The 18359-nt window shown below is 30.4% G+C and overlaps 1 protein-coding gene across 3 annotated transcripts in view; it reads right to left on the bottom strand.

Annotated features, from left to right (window-relative positions):
- LOC139521065 (anoctamin-8-like) overlaps window positions 1-9800 on the bottom strand; it is a 41803-nt gene extending 32003 nt beyond the window's left edge. The window contains exons 1-2 of one of the 3 annotated variants that reach the window (XM_071314312.1): window positions 9629-9790; window positions 8108-8137 (exon numbers count right to left, since the gene is read on the bottom strand). In XM_071314312.1, coding sequence (XP_071170413.1) covers window positions 8108-8137; window positions 9629-9734 — 136 coding nt within the window. In that variant the 5' untranslated portion in view covers window positions 9735-9790. Of the gene's footprint in view, window positions 1-575; window positions 738-8107; window positions 8138-9628 lie in introns of those variants that run through there. The other 2 variants (XM_071314313.1, XM_071314316.1) reach the window with 2 other exon arrangements.
- Window positions 9801-18359: the final 8559 nt, after the last annotated feature.

Genomic DNA, 18359 nt, shown 5'->3' with positions numbered 1-18359 from the left:
CTAGTTTGCAGATCAGGCTCATTCAAAAGAAGACATGCAGGCCTAACATAAGATAAAGTCCTTGATGCATCTGATAAACAATATCTGAGAAATTCAGTAAATAATCAGAGATAAAAGTCAGAAGATTAGGACTGCTGAAATAAAAATAATTACTAATATATAAATTGATCGAAAACAGTATATCTCAAAATCATTATTTGATAGACTTGATAATCACATACATTTGAAATCTAAACCTTTTTTAGCAGATGTCTTAATAAGTAAATTTCAAAAAATCTTTTTTTTTCACATTGCAAATCAAATGTAAATTAATAAAGAACACCTCATTAGGTCAAAAATATCTAATATATAGACAATCAAATTTACATCTTTAGATTATTTTTTTTTTCTTTTACTTAATTTTCCATAAGCAAGAGTTATTTCCCATTCTCAACCAGTAATTTAGCTGCAACCTTCTATCATAGACATATATAGCTCTTATAGATTGGAGATTAACATAGGAATTACAGAGGCAAACATCAATAATATAATCACAAAATACACTGATGAAATAAAATGTTAGCAAAGAATCTTACTTTCACTTTTGTTATTCATGGTCATCAACGAAAGTTTTTGTAAAATAAAAAAATTGCACACGAAAGATATTATCCTTTACAGCTACACATGTACACAGTAAGTTTTTATTCAATAATAAATTGAAATATGAATCATAGATTCTTCCTCGACACAGCTGTTCTAACAATAACACAGTACATGTTGATCAATTGATTCAGGTACAGATAATAAATACGGGAATATTGAACACTGAAATGAATTCTTTATGCAAATCATTAATGTAACAAATTACTTAACATACAAAACAGTTCAATTTTGTCAAATTACTTTATTTTTGTCTTCATTCCTAGTACATGAAGTTGCAGCAAAACTGATGCACTTTTAATAGTCCAAAGACACAAGGCCATTAGAAAACAATGACACAGAGCACATGTAGATTATATAAGGAAAACCATTACTAGCCCTAGGGCTGTTTACAATCCTCTTTTGAATAAATAAAGCACTAAATTAAATTAAATGATAGCAAACATTTTAATGGCATTTCATATTTTACCATAACAAATTCATTTTCATAATTTCATTTTAATGTCGACATCCATTATTTTCTTTTTAGTACTGAAGCAATTTTGATGAATTTATTTTGATTGCAGTTGTCGTTATGAACCTTGTCCATTCTAAGAGAGTACATAAATATAATATTTGTCTAAATCTATAAGCAATATGATCTTTTAATCACATATCAAGGTATTTTCATGCCCCTTTTATGGGCATTATGTTTTCTGGTCTGTGCGTCCATCCGTCCATCCATCTGTTCATTCATTCGTTTGTTCATTCATTTGTTTGTTCGTTCTTTCTTCTGTTCATCTGTCCATCTGTCCCGCTTCAGGGGTTAAAGTTTTTGGTTGAGGTAGTTTTTGATGAAGTTGAAGTCCAATCAACTTGAAACTTAGTACACATGTTCCCTATAATATGATCTTTCTTATTTTAATGCCAAATTAAGAGATTTTCATGGTTAACTGACTGATAGAAAATGATAGTGCAGATGGGGCTTCAGTGTACTGGGGACAGATTCTTGTTTTCATAATTATTTAAGAACAATTTCAGAAAGATAACTGTTATTAGCTTTAATCATAAGGCTCAAAGATTAAATAATGATCTCTTATGTAAACTTCTCTCCTCACGCTGTGTCTCATGTCTGCCCACTTTTATCTCTTAAATATATCATTTTTTAGTGTATACTGCATATATATAAAGCTGCAGTTTTTTCCACAAAACAGGTTTCATCTTTCCTTGCCCAAGTTTGCCAACCAAGCCACCATAAACTATGAGAATATGTTTAGCACTTTGTGCAACAAGACAACAAAAAGGAATTTGATCTTGGTGATATTTAGATGAAAAAATATCACTACCCTTCAACAATTTTCAACTTGGATAATTTCAAGAAATTACTGTGGATTCATAAATGTTCGTTGGATACCAATTTTATGCGGATTTCATGGGTACAAGAGAACAACGAATTGAAATGTTCAACAATTTACAATTTTTTTAAAGGAAGGTGTGCAGAAATATGAAAGAAAAGAATCCAAAGTAACAAGTTTAAAAAAAAAAGCTTACTTCAGTTATAACCTTATCCTATCTCATATAGAACAAAAATCTTACTTCAGTTATAAACTTATCCTATCTCATATAGAACAAAAATCTTACTTCAGTTATAACCTTATCCTATCTCATATAGAACAAAAATCTTACTTCAGTCCTATCTCATATAGAACAAAAATCTTACTTCAGTTATAAACTTATCCTATCTCATATAGAACAAAAATCTTACTTCAGTTATAACCTTATCCTATCTCATATAGAACAAAAATCTTACTTCAGTTATAAACTTATCCTATCTCATATAGAAAAAAAAGCTTACTTCAGTTATAACCTCATCCTATCTCATATAGAACAAAAATCTTACTTCAGTTATAACCTCATCCTTTCTCATATAGAACAAAAATCTTACTTCAGTTATAACCTTATCCTATCTCATATAGAACAAAAATCTTACTTCAGTTATAAACTTATCCTATCTCATATAGAACAAAAATCTTACTTCAGTTATAACCTTATCCTATCTCATATAGAACAAAAATCTTACTTCAGTCCTATCTCATATAGAACAAAAATCTTACTTCAGTTATAACCTTATCCTATCTCATATAGAACAAAAATCTTACTTCAGTTATAACCTTATCCTATCTCATATAGAACAAAAATCTTACTTCAGTTATTAACTTATCCTATCTCATATAGAACAAAAAAGCTTACTTCAGTTATAACCTCATCCTATCTCATATAGAACAAAAATCTTACTTCAGTTATAACCTCATCCTTTCTCATATAGAACAAAAATCTTACTTCAGTTATAACCTTATCCTATCTCATATAGAACAAAAATCTTACTTCAGTTATAAACTTATCCTATCTCATATAGAACAAAAAGCTTACTTCAGTTATAAACTTATCCTATCTCATATAGAACAAAAATCTTACTTCAGTTATAACCTTATCCTATCTCATATAGAACAAAAATCTTACTTCAGTCCTATCTCATATAGAACAAAAATCTTACTTCAGTTATAAACTTATCCTATCTCATATAGAACAAAAATCTTACTTCAGTTATAAACTTATCCTATCTCATATAGAACAAAAATCTTACTTCAGTTATAAACTTATCCTATCTCATATAGAACAAAAATCTTACTTCAGTTATAACCTTATCCTATCTCATATAGAACAAAAATCTTACTTCAGTCCTATCTCATATAGAACAAAAATCTTACTTCAGTTATAACCTTATCCTATCTCATATAGAACAAAAATCTTACTTCAGTTATAACCTTATCCTATCTCATATAGAACAAAAATCTTACTTCAGTTATAAACTTATCCTATCTCATATAGAAAAAAAAGCTTACTTCAGTTATAACCTCATCCTATCTCATATAGAACAAAAATCTTACTTCAGTTATAACCTCATCCTTTCTCATATAGAACAAAAATCTTACTTCAGTTATAACCTTATCCTATCTCATATAGAACAAAAATCTTACTTCAGTTATAACCTTATCCTATCTCATATAGAACAAACTTCTATATATAAATACAAATACATGCAAATTCAGTATCCATTTTTGTGCAATCAACAGTATAACAAATGTATTTTAGAAATTATCTAATTTTTATTACCCTTAAATTTTATTCTCTATTCTTACTTTTTATTCTATTTGAGTGTTTATGTTAAAGTGAAGAGTTAAAATTAAGGTTGCTCCTCTGTTACAAATTAACAAGATATTAAAAGACAGGTATAAATTCATATCACATAAATAAGGAAAGAAAGCAGTTACAAATGCAATGTCAATAAATGCATCCTTGTTTTTAAAAGAGATATGCCATTGAAAATTTGACAAGAAATGACTTACTTTGAATTTTTTCTTTTGAAAACTATGAAAAAATGACAAGGAGTTAATAAGATTTTCAAAAATGTCTTTCTTTGGCAGGAAGCAAAACACCAGAAGCCAACATCATTAAATACAATTTTTCTCCTTTTTGTTAGCATTTAAAGATAACATTTTGTTACCGTTTTTTTACTTTCAGATTAATAGTATACATTACTTACTTTTTCTTATCATTCTCTTTATTATAGATCATAAAGAAAATAAAGATATTCAGCTGGTCATTTCCTTTGTATTATTTTGATTTTTTATAAAACACCAATTATATAATATTACACCAAGTATTTCATTTTTATAATTTTGGATTAAACAGATTTTGTCACACTCTTTAACTTGTTTTAATACTTGTATACATAACTTGTTTTGAAGGACTTATAATAGAATTTAGACCATAAAATTTATACATTTATGTATAACAAAAAAATAAGGAAATGAGGTATGTTTGCTAATGAAACAACAAACTATAAATGAATCCACACAATTTCAGTAATGAAGTGGATGTTTACTTAGCAATAATCCATTATCGGCCACTGTACAGCCTTCAACAATGACATGAATGAAAAAAAACCTACCATATGTGATATAATTGAGTCAGCTATAAAAGGTCCCAACATGAAAAATGTGAAACAATTCAAGCCAGAAAACTGTTGAGTACTTAATTCCAATCAAATTGAGATTTTTCAATCAAGAGTCAACTACTTTTAAAAAGAGTTTTTAGATGTACTTTAGTGTTCAAAACAATGTATTGTAAAATTAAAAATATTAAAGAATCTGATGTTTTTTTATCATTCTTTAAAATTGTGACAGGAAGGGTTTAAAGAGAGAAAAAAACTCTCATTCAAAATTTTGATAGCATTAAAAGTGATTAATTGTATGCAGCATTACAATAATTAATATATATAATAATTAGTCTTACTAATTTACACTTTTGTTCAACATTTTCTGTACTAATTGCATGCAAAAATTTCTGAATTTACATGAGTATGCAATTATTGCAATATACATATTTTTAGAGACTATCAAATTTTCAGAAACAGGCCCTTCATCCTAGGTTGATTTAGTTTGCCAGACCTGATCATCCCAGAAAGACCCAGTTTTCCTGACCTACTCATTCTAGAATGACCCAGTTTGGTTGATCTACTCATTGGATTTCTGTTTCAATTAGTTTCCTTTTGATTATGCATTGAGATATTTTCCCCCTAGATGGTTTACCAAAAAACAATCAATCATTCAGTCAGAGTTTTAATTAAAATTGAAATGATATATCAAAAGAACTTGAAAAGTATTACAACAGTATATTTTAACTATTCATTGGATTATTGTTTGGAGAAAAAATGTTTGGCCTTTTTCACCAGTAACAAGAAAGGACTTTTTGTCTTTCAACTTTGATATACCTGAACTAAACCCAGACATCTGCACTTTTGCCTATAATTGTATTCCTTTAATCTTTTCCATATTTACCAAAGTCATGTACCTTTAATCTTAACCACTTTTTTCAAAGTCGTATACCTTTAATCTTAACCATATTTATCAAAGTCAAGGAAAGATGTCAACACATTCTTTGAAAGTTCTCCCATACAAACCACAAATTTTAGCAGAAAATATAACCAATAGAGAAAACAAAATATTTATGGCTGTAACATTTACATTTTGTTCTTATTCTTGAAACAGCTTAAAACACTTTTGGGATTTAAAAATGGACAAATGGACACCATATGTATACCCTCTTGTGTCTCTTCTATTGCATGAAATGTCTTCTTGTCTTTCAAATTTTTTATTACATGTGCTTTGTCTATAGAGTGTCTCTATAATGCCATTTTGTTTTACTTTGTTGACGAAGTTGTTTGTTTTTAAATTGATTATGATTATTATACAATGCTGACTGCTGTTCCCCAATTTCATCTACAAAACAATGGTTTGAACTATCTATTTATAAAATCTGTTTATGATAGAAGTTTCCATGTCAAAATTAGACCTTCTTATTCAGTGACCCATACTATAGTAAGTCATTTTTGTGTTTGAAACAAATGACAAAAATATCAACTAACTGGATCTGGATGGTAAGTATTACTTTTGATTTCACAGCACTCACTTCATACTAACAACATTTCACTTGAGCAATCTGCTAAAACCTTTTACCAGTTGATCAGTTAGTTGGAGAAGAAATCTAACTGCAATTTGGTAAACCGTTTTGGCCATTGCTATTGTGATACCCCAAAGGTCACTGGATAAGCACAGTAAGTGAAACTTTAAATAACAACAATTACAAACGAAAGTGAACCAACGCCTGGTGAGTCTGTAGTACGGTAGAGTCCATAAAGTGGATACCTCGCCGGGTATGCAGGGTCGTTATGATAAAAAAACATAAAATGTAGAGAGTCTTATAACAACAACACTTTAGGGACTGCTGCAGAAAATTTATTGATCGACATGTTTCGGTGCCTAGGGCACCGTCATCAGGATAAAAACAATACATAAAATCATGCTGAAGAACAAAATCGGGTTGTTAAAATTTAAACGTCACAATGTTACAATGGTATATATAAGTAACGTTATTAATAGCAACTGAAAGTGAAAGTGAAAGTTCATTGTAAGTATGGAAGTAAACTATAAAAAGAAATTAAAATAAAATGTTTTTGTTGTGAAAATGTTTGTTAAAATTATTCTGCCAACATGTGTTTGTCCTCTTGCATCGTGGAAAGAATAATACAATAAGTTGTCAGGCTGTGTATAGACTGTATAGGTTGTGTGGTCTGAATGTTCATTTAACTTTCTTCCCCAAAATAGACGACATTTTATCAGCAATTCCGTACCATTTCGACTGGCTTCCCTTGGCCAGAGGTACTGCTTCCAATCGCGTCAGGAATGCTGTAAAATGTTTCGGTCGCCGAGAGTAAAGGACAAAGTATAAATATCGCTAGTCTATATGTTGAATTTGAACTATGTATCGTTCATCAAACTATCGGGAATGGCCAGTTTTCTGTAAAAATGGTTGTATCTCGAGGGTTGTAATAACAACATATCAAAATTTGAAAAGTTTTGGTTGAACAGTTGCATAGACACTGTTTGGCAGTTGCCCGCTGTACATCCCCAAAGCAATAACCAATTTTTACTTAATAAATGTATTTTTGACAAGTATTGTAATTCCCATATATATCATACTGTAACTTAAATATCAAAGTTAAACATATTACCAATAAATTACATGACATTGACTGGATAGGACCTAAATAATGATTATTTCACTGCACTATTTTGTTTGAACTATCAAAGTAAGTGATATACCTTGGAAGATATAGATATAAAGTTAGTACCATAGGGTCTGATTGCACTTCATGTAATCTTTACCAAAAAAAATGTAAATAGGAACAAATGTAGGTCATGTAGGTAGTTATAACACTTATTGGTAAACCAGCTTTTCACTTTTCAGACATTGAATCCAATTGTGAAAAGAGAATAACTATCCATAATTTCTGATGTAAATTTCAAAGTGTAAGTAAATATAAACAGTTAAACAAAATTATTTTTAATGAATGAATACACAAAGAGGAACCTATATTACATCTGTATAACCTACAATTCACAATGTACATGTATTAAATATAAACCCTAAAATCATCATTGGTGTTAATCCAAATATTAGGCAACACATACACATCATACACAAATCAGGTATATATACAGATGTAATATATTAATGTTATTGATGCTGGTGAACCAACAGCCCTCAAACATCTTGAAACCTCCTGCACATGGAAATTATCAATCAAAAGAAACTATATCATTCCTGTCTCATTGTATCATTTTCCTCCCACTACCATAATATTCAAAACAATTAGATCTATATGTGAATTTTCACTGGAAGTTTCAAAATTTCTGAACACTGTTTATCATGTTAGTAATTTCAATCTTAAACTTCATAGAAAAAGTTTATTTAGATACACATATATTCCAGTTATTTTCATTTTAGAGATACACAGAGAGAGTTGTACACAAAAGATGTGTTTATAAGTGTTCATATACATGTACATAATATGATGTAGGCATACCTGATTGTGATAGTTTTCGGTAACCATTGCCTAAAAGGAAGTGTATTATACAATGAAACATGCACATAAGAATAATAACACAAAGTCTGAAAAGAACAACACCAAAAAGAATTTGTGCCAGTACAGGTTAAAAAATCTTAATTTCAAAATTATATAGAAACTGATTTTGACTTCAGTAATGTCGGGTGGACACATTTGCATAAAAGTTTAATACTACTAATTACTGAATGTGACCAGGAAAAATATTTATCAATACATTTTGAAAAGGACTGATATGGTGTTTTGTTACCAACCAGGAATGTGAGAATAGTCTCCGTAATTACTTTATACTCAGGACACAAACCAATTGGATTTGAATGAGTGGAAGCAGGACAAATCGCCCCACTGGCAAAACGCCCCACACCAAATCGCCCCACTTTTTCACCAACTCGCCCCACTATTACAAAAATTTTAAAAATCGCCCCAACCTGTTTAACCAACTCGCCCCACATTTTAAAAAAATCGCCTCACTTGTGAAAAGGGTTAAATCCAGTTAATTTTTCCCCTGTCAACTCGCCCAACTTATTGAACAGGGACAAAGATATACAACGGGATTGCATCTTTTTTATTAGTGGTTTATCTATTTGTCATGAGTGGGGCCAGTTGACAGACCGTATTTCAGAGGGATTTTAACCCTTTTCATAAGGAGAGCATGTTATCATAACTATTTGCAATGGGTGTTTACCCTTTTCATAAGTAGGGCGAGTTGGTAAACAAGAGTGGGGCGTTTTTTTAGAAAGTGGGGCGAGTTTGTGAAAAAGTGGGGCGATTTGCCGTGGGGCGAGTTTGTGAAAAAGTGGGGCGATTAGGTGTGGGGCGATTTGCCAGTGGGGCGATTTGTCATGGATTCGAATGAGCATTAATTGTTTTGTTTCTTCCTGCAGAGATGTAAAAATAATCTAAATTTATAGATTCTCTTAAGTTATTGTATTATATTGTATTATTAATGGAAAAGGTTCAGACCAAATATAAAAAAAGTAGATGTGGTATGATTGCAAATGAGACAACTCTCCACAGCTGTGAAATTCAAATTCATCTCCTACAGTCTTTTTGAAATTACCTGTCTTCGCAGTATGTTAAAATAATGTAGTTAACTTTGCCGGAAGACATTGTTTTATTTCGAAAATGTTAGTGAACAATCTCTGTGTTACATGTATTTAGAAGTCTCAGAATACACCAAATATAAAAAATAAGATGTGGTATGATTGCCTATGAGACAACTATCCACAAAAGACCAAAATGACACAGACATTAACAACTATAGGTCACCAAGTATAAAATAAGATATTAGTCTTGAAAGTCTTAGTCTGCAATATATTTAGTGATAGCTTGTCCTTATCCCCCTAACTGCTCAGATTGGTCTGTATCCAGAGTAGTTTTTGAGGTGACAACAGCTATTTCTGTCTATTTGCTATGACGAACCTAATTATCATGTAATTATAAATGAATTAATGTAAATAAAACTATCGAAATGAGACTTACGTAGTCTTTGCACTTTTGTTTCATTTGTGCAAGTCTTTGATGACTTAGATGAAACACACTGCCACTTTGATTGACTAATATTTGTTGCAACACTCATTCTTATCATGTATCTGTTTCACATTGCAACACTTTCAGTTTCGTTTTCCTTCAGTTCACCATTTTGAACAGTCACATGACCAGTAGTAAAAATGCGGGAAATATAAATATTTGAAAGTCTGTAAATCCAAGGATTTGTGTCCCAGGCACTTGTCTCAGAAAATATATATAACTTAATATAAAACAAGGTACTTAACTGGCAAATTGTTATATTAAGGTATATAAGGGGGAAAAAATTCTGAGACAAGTGCCTGTGATTTGTATAGAATTAGTATCTTTCACAGTTTCTACTATCCCCGAGGAACCAGTAATGACGCACCTAACGTTGTGTTTGTCTCTGCATTTAATCTACCATTTAAAAGAAAAAGAAACACGGAATAGAATGAAAGATTGATCACTTGTTAATGTATTTCAATCATTAAACAGTTGATTTTTGAAACAGTAAAAGCAATAAAAATCATGTTTGCTAACATTACAAACGGACTGTCAACTTATGATGGGTACCAGTAATGACGCACTATAAACAAACCAGTAAAAACCACTTGCAGTGTACCTGATGTTCGAAAAATTGCTTCAATCCGGATAATTTAAAGTTAACACTATTCAACAAATTTAATTTTAATAACAAATTTTGACATTTACAGTCACTTTTATGATCATGTTGATAGCAACACAATTTTTTTCATTAATTTAATTGTAACCTATATTTTATTTCAAATTTTATATAAAATTGTTCAAAATTTATCAAAGTGACATATATATTCCATATACTTGAAAATAAGAAGTAATTGCATTCATAAAACAACATTGACATTAAAACATTTATCAATGTATACTTCGTACAATGAATGAAAAAAATCGATAAAAATCGATAAACAATAGAAAATTATATAAGCGACGATCATTTGTTCTACAGTGATTCCCGCTTAAATGTAAAACCATGTCACATGACAGTCATATGATTTGAAAAACACAAACTGGGGCAGCATGTGCATACATACTTTTGCCGGCCAAAGTGGATTTAGGACTGATAATCATTCTGGGAAGGGTAGACTGTTTTTGACCTTAATAAAATGGCAGAAATTGCATTATCTTTACTAATTCAAGCAATAATAACATTTCTGGACAGAGTTTGAGGCATCTATGTTGTAGTCATATGACCTTCACCATCATGTTATGAATAGTAATTATCGATGACGTCACATCTTTTGTTTAGAAATATAAAACCCAAAACTAAATTGGTGCGTCATTTCTGGTCCGCGTCAAAACAGGTACCAAGACGATATAAGGCAGCAACCATTTGATTTTCTGGGGGAGTCTATGGTTTTTTTTGGAAAAAAAAGTTAGTTTCCAGTTTTTGGAGAAAAAAAATAATTTGTTTTTGATTCTGAGAAAAAAAAAATGTTTGTTTCACCCTCAGCTGCCACTATATGTAATGCTAAAATTGTAAGAAAAAAAATGTTTTCGACTTGTCGCGAAAAAAATATATTGTTTTTCGCTGCAGGCGAGAAAAAAAAATTTGTCCAGAAAAAAAAACCATAGCCCCCCCCAGAAAATCAAATGGTTGCTGCCTAAGTGAAGTTCTTTTTATCTTAAAGAAGATTTTCAGTGGCGGATCCAGAAATTTTCATAAGTGGAGGCCCACTGACTGACCTAAGAGGGGGTCCGCTCCAGTCACTCTTCAGTGATTCCCAATATAAGCAACCAAATTTTTTCCCAAAAAGGGGGGTGCCGGGGCGCCCCCCCCCCCTAAATCTGCCTCTGATTTTTACCCTTTGATACAAATCATATCGAGTCGTAGAAAATTTTTCAGATGCAGAAAAAAATTAACACCCGAATATTTATAATTTCCTAACAATGTGTGGCGGAGAGCCAGTTTTTAAAACAACATTACTTCCTTTGAAAATAGACTGTTGTGAAATTGAACATTTAAATATTACTGTTGATATAAATTATTGATAAAAATGATTGTTTTACATGTCATTATATCTATTTACTTTATTGCGCTTTAATTTGTTGAAGATATTCACAGATTTTGATAAATTTGCAACTTATCATTTACTTGTAGAGCTTTTCTATTGATCTTGGCAAGTTGCTCTATTAACATTAATTCTGAGATAACAATTGGTAAATATACACCGGCTGTGCAAGGGCTGTATAGCCAGTCAATGTCGTTAAAAACTTCCATTTGTTGTAAATTTGCTAAATCATTTAGAGAGCTTATATAGACTTTTTACGGTAGGTGCTTTGTGAAAGAAAAGCTACGTAACATTGCTTGTCGACACTAGTCACTCTGCTGTATAGCTTTACATATATAGAAAGCTTGATGGTCTGTGCAACCTTAATTACCACTAACTGTAAGTTAACATTGTTATATATAGAACAAAATGTCTATCGTCAGTCTTGCTGGTCTTGCACAGACCTCACCATATTTTGTCACTTTTCTGTGAGTTTTAACTTATTTACATTTGAATACTTTTATCTTTGTAATATTGTTGATATTTGCTAAATTGTAATTTAATATAATAAACTACGAAAACTTCTAATGTTAAGTCATACAAAGCCACATGTGAAGGATCAGAGACTCAGGATTCCGATACCTACTCTTTACAAGGTCTGGGGTAAAATATGTAAAAGTTGACACAGAAATATTCAACGTAAAATCCCCTCCGGCTACAAATGCAATGTGTTTTTCAAGAGTTTTAATTAGAGTCGATATTCAATAAACTACATTATGTAACACAATCTCTAGTGAGATTTTCAAATCAACTTAAAAAAAAAATAATACACAGATGGCAAAAGTCATGACCGAAACAACACAATTTTAAACAGTTAGTTACATGTAGTGCACCTCACAACTAGGCACTAAACCAGTGTTATATTAAGGTATATAGGGATTTTTTTCTGAGACAAGATTGAAGTGCCTGTGTTATATTAAGGTATGTAGGAATTTCTTTTTCTGAGACAAGTGCCTGTGGTGCATAAAAAAACAGAAAAAAGTGGTTGATTATATATATAGGAAATCACTGAGGCATGACTGGCCGGATAGCCCCCCCCCAGGCTTAGGCAGTCAGTGTCCCTCCCCATTTATGAAAATTCTGGATCCTTTCACTGACGTTAAAAAAAAAATCACTAAATTTACATGTTGAAAAATGTAGTATTATATTATTTATTCATATAATTCTTAGTCCTGAGTGTTAAAATTGCATTTAATTTATTTGTACTGTATTCATCATCACCTATAACTGAGACTATTAAACTGTAAAGTAGTGACTGTAAAGTAGATATTGAGCCCAGTGATGTACTAGCCATCCACAGAATACCTGGGAAAGATGGTTATCAGAAGCCTGTCATAGTTAAGGTAAAGAATACTGAAACTAAAATACGGATAATGCGACAAAAAAGATCCCTGAAAAATGAAGTGAAATTGCATGATGACATATCACAACGCAATCTTGGACTAATGGCAAGACTTAAAAACACTGAAAAATTTGAAAATGTATGGTTTTATAACTGTAATGTGTATGCCAAAACTGAAACTAGTAGCAGAATAAGATTTGATCTATTTGACAATGTAGAAGAAAAAATGAAAAAGAAATTAAAAGATGGAAATTAATTAGTTTTCATATAAGTCTGTTACACTTGTTAATATTTTTTGGAAAATGTACAGTTTTTATCAGTATAAATAGATAGATATAAATGTGAAAGATAAATACTGAAGTGTGTCATGTCAACTCCAAATTACAAAATCCTGGATACATATATAGTAAATAGTATAAGAGATTTTTTTATTATTTTTTTTTATTAATATAAATTATACTGTCACTATAGAGTATAGGGGAAATAACTCTAACATTTATTATGAAATTAATATAATCTTATCTCCCCTTAAAACATCTATTCCTTTGCTAGATTTATTCATAACTATATAATGCCATACTGTAAATTAGTTTATACATTCTATGTTGAATGAAGAAAATAATATGCGACATCTTATGTTTGTATGTGTGTATGTTTGTGTATGTCTTATGTGTTACAATTGTATATTTGTACTTATGAACTTGCTTATATGTTTTATAAATCATCCCTTCAGATATAATCATGGATAATAATGTAACGATATTATCAATGAATGTGAGGGGTCTTTTTTCAAACTCCAAAAAGAGGGCAGATGTTTTTGATTGGGCTAGGAGTAAAAATACTTCCATAGTGTGTTTTCAGGAAACTCATAGCAATAAAGACATTGAAAAATACTGGGAGGATGAATGGGGAAATAAGTGCTTTTTCAGTCATAAAGACAGTAAAAGTGCAGGTGTCTCTGTTATGTTTAAAAAGGGTCTGGATTTTGTTGTGCATAATTCTATTATTGATGATAATGGTCGTTACATTATTTTAGATATAACAATTTTTTCACAAAGATTAAGTCTTGCATGTTTGTATGGTTATAATACAGATGAACCTTCATTCTTTGACACAATAATGCAGAATATTTTAATCTTTAAAAACACCAGTGTTTTACTATGTGGTGACTGGAATGTTGTATTAGATAAATTTATGGATACATATAATATCAAACATAATAGAAACCCTAACTCCCGTAAAAAATTGATGAAATCATTGATGTTTTTGAACTACTTGATCCTTGGCGTACATGCTATCCAGAAGATAGGAAATATACCTGGCGTCAGTCCTCACCAATAAAACAAAGTCGCCTTGATTATTTTTTAATTTCAGAAGACCTTTTTCCACTTATGAAGAATACCATTATCATTCCTGGTTATAGAACAGACCATTCGGCAATTCTTTTCACCTTCTCAGCTTGTTTAGAGAAACGGGGCAAAAGTTATTGGAAATTTAACTCTCAGTTACTTAGAGATGCAGATTATATAAAAATGGTTAAATCATGTATTAATGATACTATTTTGGAATACCATCTGTCAGGTGATATGGAAAATCTTCTTTCTGTTGAGTTGTCATGTAATGATCAAACATTTTTTGAAATATTAAAAATGAAGATTAGATCCTTGTCAATAAATTACAGCATTAATAAATCCAGAGAGGAAAAAAATGTCACTCTCAAACTTGAAAATGATATTTTAAATTTTGAAAGTATTATGAATCATTCTCCAAATGATGAGGTTCAAAAATCTTTATTTGAAAAAAAACTTGAACTAGAAAATTGTAGACAAAAGAAAGTTGAAGGCTTGCTGCTTAGATCCCGAGCTAACTGGCATGAGAATGGTGAAAAGTGTACAAATTATTTTTGTAAATTAGAAAAGAAAAATTTTATTAAGAAAACCATAACAGAACTTATTGATGATAAAGGTCAGCATATTTCAGAGCAATCACAAATTCTGATGGAACAACAAAATTTTTATTCAAGCAAAAAATTAGATTGCAATGATACATCATTTTTTAATCATAACATTAAGCTTACAGAAGAACAAAGTGATCTTTGTGAAGGAAATTTAACTTTTAAAGAATGTGCTGAATCTTTAAAATTTATGACAAATGGTAAAAGTCCTGGTTCTGATGGGTATTCTGTAGATTTTTATAAATTTTTTTGGAAAGATATTGGCCCTTTTGTCTTTCGATCTCTTCACTTTGGATATGCGGGGGGTAAATTTTCTGATTTTCAGTATCAAAGTATAATAACTTGCATTCCTAAAGAGGGAAAAGACAGACAGTATATTAGTAACTGGCGTCCTATTAGTCTTTTGAATACTGATATGAAAATAGCTTCTGCTGTTATAGCTAATAGACTTAAACCCATTTTACCATTTATCATAAGTGACACACAAAAAGGTTTTATTAAAGACAGATTTATGGGTGAGAACACACGCCTTTTATATGATTTGATGCACTATCTTGAGGAAAATAATAAGACAGGTCTTTTATTACTTGTTGATTTTGAAAAGGCATTTGATTCCTTGGAATGGTTATTTTTAAAAAATACTTTGAAAAGCTTTAATTTTGGGCCTTCTTTATGTAGATGGTTTGAAACTTTATACTCAGGGGCATCAAGTTGTGTTATAAATAATGGACACATGTCTAAGTTTTTTCATTTAGAAAGAGGTTGCAGACAAGGAGATCCTCTATCTCCCTATTTATTTATAATTGGGGTTGAATTATTATCTTTGAAATTAAAAGGTAATCCTGACATAAGGGGAATTACTATCAATGATGATGAATCACTTTTAAGCATGTACGCAGATGACACATTCCTTATGTTAGATGGAAGGGAAATATCGTTGAGGGAAACACTTTCATGTTTTGAATCTTTTTATAAAATTTCAGGTTTGAAAATAAATGCTTCAAAGACAAAAGCACTATGGGTTGGAAGTAAAAAATATTCTGATCTTATTTTATGTCCAGACTTAAAACTTCATTGGTCACATTCAAATTTTAAACTTTTGGGGATTGAATTTTCTTTAGATTTAAGCTGTATCACAGAAATTAATTTTGCTAAGAAAATTAAAGAGGTCTCTGCAATTTTGAAGAGCTGGCAACATCGAAAACTCACATTATTAGGAAAAATTACAGTAATTAAATCACTTGCTCTTTCAAAGTTGGTCCATTTATTGACTGCATTACCAAACCTATCACACTCCAGGTTAACAGAGCTCACTTCATTATTTTATGATTTCATATGGAATGGAAAACCAGACAGAATTAAGCGAAACACACTTGTTGGTAATATTTCACAAGGTGGACTTAATATGGTACATCTTCATTCATTTAATATCTATTTGAAAATTAGTTGGATAAAAAGACTGCTGGCAAACCCTAGCGGTGGCTGGCAGCAGTTGTTACTGGCAGACCTTATGAAGTATGGGGGTGAAAGGGTTTTAAATCTTCAGAAAGAAAAGCTGATTGAGATTGCTAAAAGATGTAAAAATTCTTTCTGGAAGGATGTTTTACTATGCTTTTCCGCTGCAAAACCTATTACTGAGATTTCTGTCAGTGACATTTTATCCTTAGATATTTTGAACTTTTCTTCTTTGGATGATTTCCCATATTACATTCAATGGGAAAAGGGGGGTGTGCAGTCAGTAAGTGACCTTATTAATCGTGAAAATATGATTTTTTATAAATTTGAGCAATTTCAAGAAAAAGTACAAACCAACAATTTTATTAAATATTATGGTTTGATATCAAAAATCCCTAAAGCTATGAAAAAATGCCTTAAAGATAACTGTCTAAATCAAGATTTAGATAAGTCTAACACTGGTGATACTTTCTTAAAAAAAATCAGGTGTAATGTGAAAGCCAAATTTGTATACAAAAACTTAGTAGATGAAGTTATTCAACTACCAACAATTAAATTTTTGAAATGGGCAGAGCTGTTAGTTATTGATACTACAGAATGGTCAGAGTATTTCATGATAACAAAAAAGTCTTGTAGAGATGCTTATTTAAGAACCTTTCAATATAAATTTTTGCATAGAATTATAGCAACGAATACCTTTTTGTACAAAATCAAATTAAAAGATACCAAGTTATGCACTTTTTGTAAACTTGGAGAAGAAACCATTGAACACCTGTTTTTTGAATGCCCAATAACTTTTCAATTGTGGCAGTCTTTTTTCAATATTGTGAAACTTTTTTTTGTAAATTTTGATCTCAACAAAGAGAATGTGTTTCTGGGTTGCAAACATGAAAGTTTATTATTGAATCTGCTAATCATAATTACAAAGAATTATATATATAAATGTAAATTAAATGAAACAAAACCAAATATGATCGAGTTAAAGAATAAAATAAAGAAATACCAATTTCTTGAAAATCATATTGCAAAGAAAAATGATAAAGTCCAAGTCTGTGAAAAATTTTGGTCTCCTTTACATGTAATATTTAACTAAGTGTTGTTTTCATATTATCTATGTTTAGTTTAGAGAAAAGAAATAATTTATAAATTATGAGCAAATTTATTTCTTTAAAAAAATTGTATTAAAAAGTAAGTCATGATACATATTGTAACAAAACAGATGAGTGAAAGTATTTAGTGTTGTATGTGAGTAAGTCAGAGAGAGAGAGAGGAGAGAAAAATCAAATACAATTTATATGTAACCTAAAATATTTTTATTGTTAAAAATTAATTAGTCAGAGATTCTTTTTGTATATATTGCTATATTTTTTTCTTATATATTCTGTATTTACCCCTTGATACCATTGTCAGGTGGTAGTGTAATGGGGTGTGTAAAATCCTGACTATTGAAAAACAAATAAAAGATAAAAAAAAATAACTGAGACTATTATACCGTAATATTAGAATAATAGTCACAGCCTATAATGTTATCATTTTAGCAGTAGTTTTACCATTGTCACATAAGCAGGTTTGGCTAGCTATAAAACTAGGTTTACTTTTTTCTTAAAATGTCCAGTATTAAGTCAGGAATATGGCAGTTGTTATCAAATAGTCTGTTTCTATTTATGTTGGTGTGTTGGTTTTTGTAGCAGTTCAATGTTTCGATTGTTTTTTTCCCTCTTATTATTGATGTGCTTCCCTCAGTTTTGGTTTGTGACCCAGATTTGTTTCCGTTAAATCGGTTTATGACTATTGAAGAGATGTATACTACTATTGCCTTTGTTTACCACCTTTTGTTAAATAAAACATTTCTTTGCTTTCTATAAA

Source organism: Mytilus edulis, chromosome 4, assembly GCF_963676685.1.
Source record: "Mytilus edulis chromosome 4, xbMytEdul2.2, whole genome shotgun sequence".
In the NCBI taxonomy this organism is placed as follows: domain Eukaryota; kingdom Metazoa; phylum Mollusca; class Bivalvia; order Mytilida; family Mytilidae; genus Mytilus; species Mytilus edulis.
Note: the sequence above shows the minus strand (reverse complement) of the source record. Positions and strands in the feature narration are given on the sequence as shown.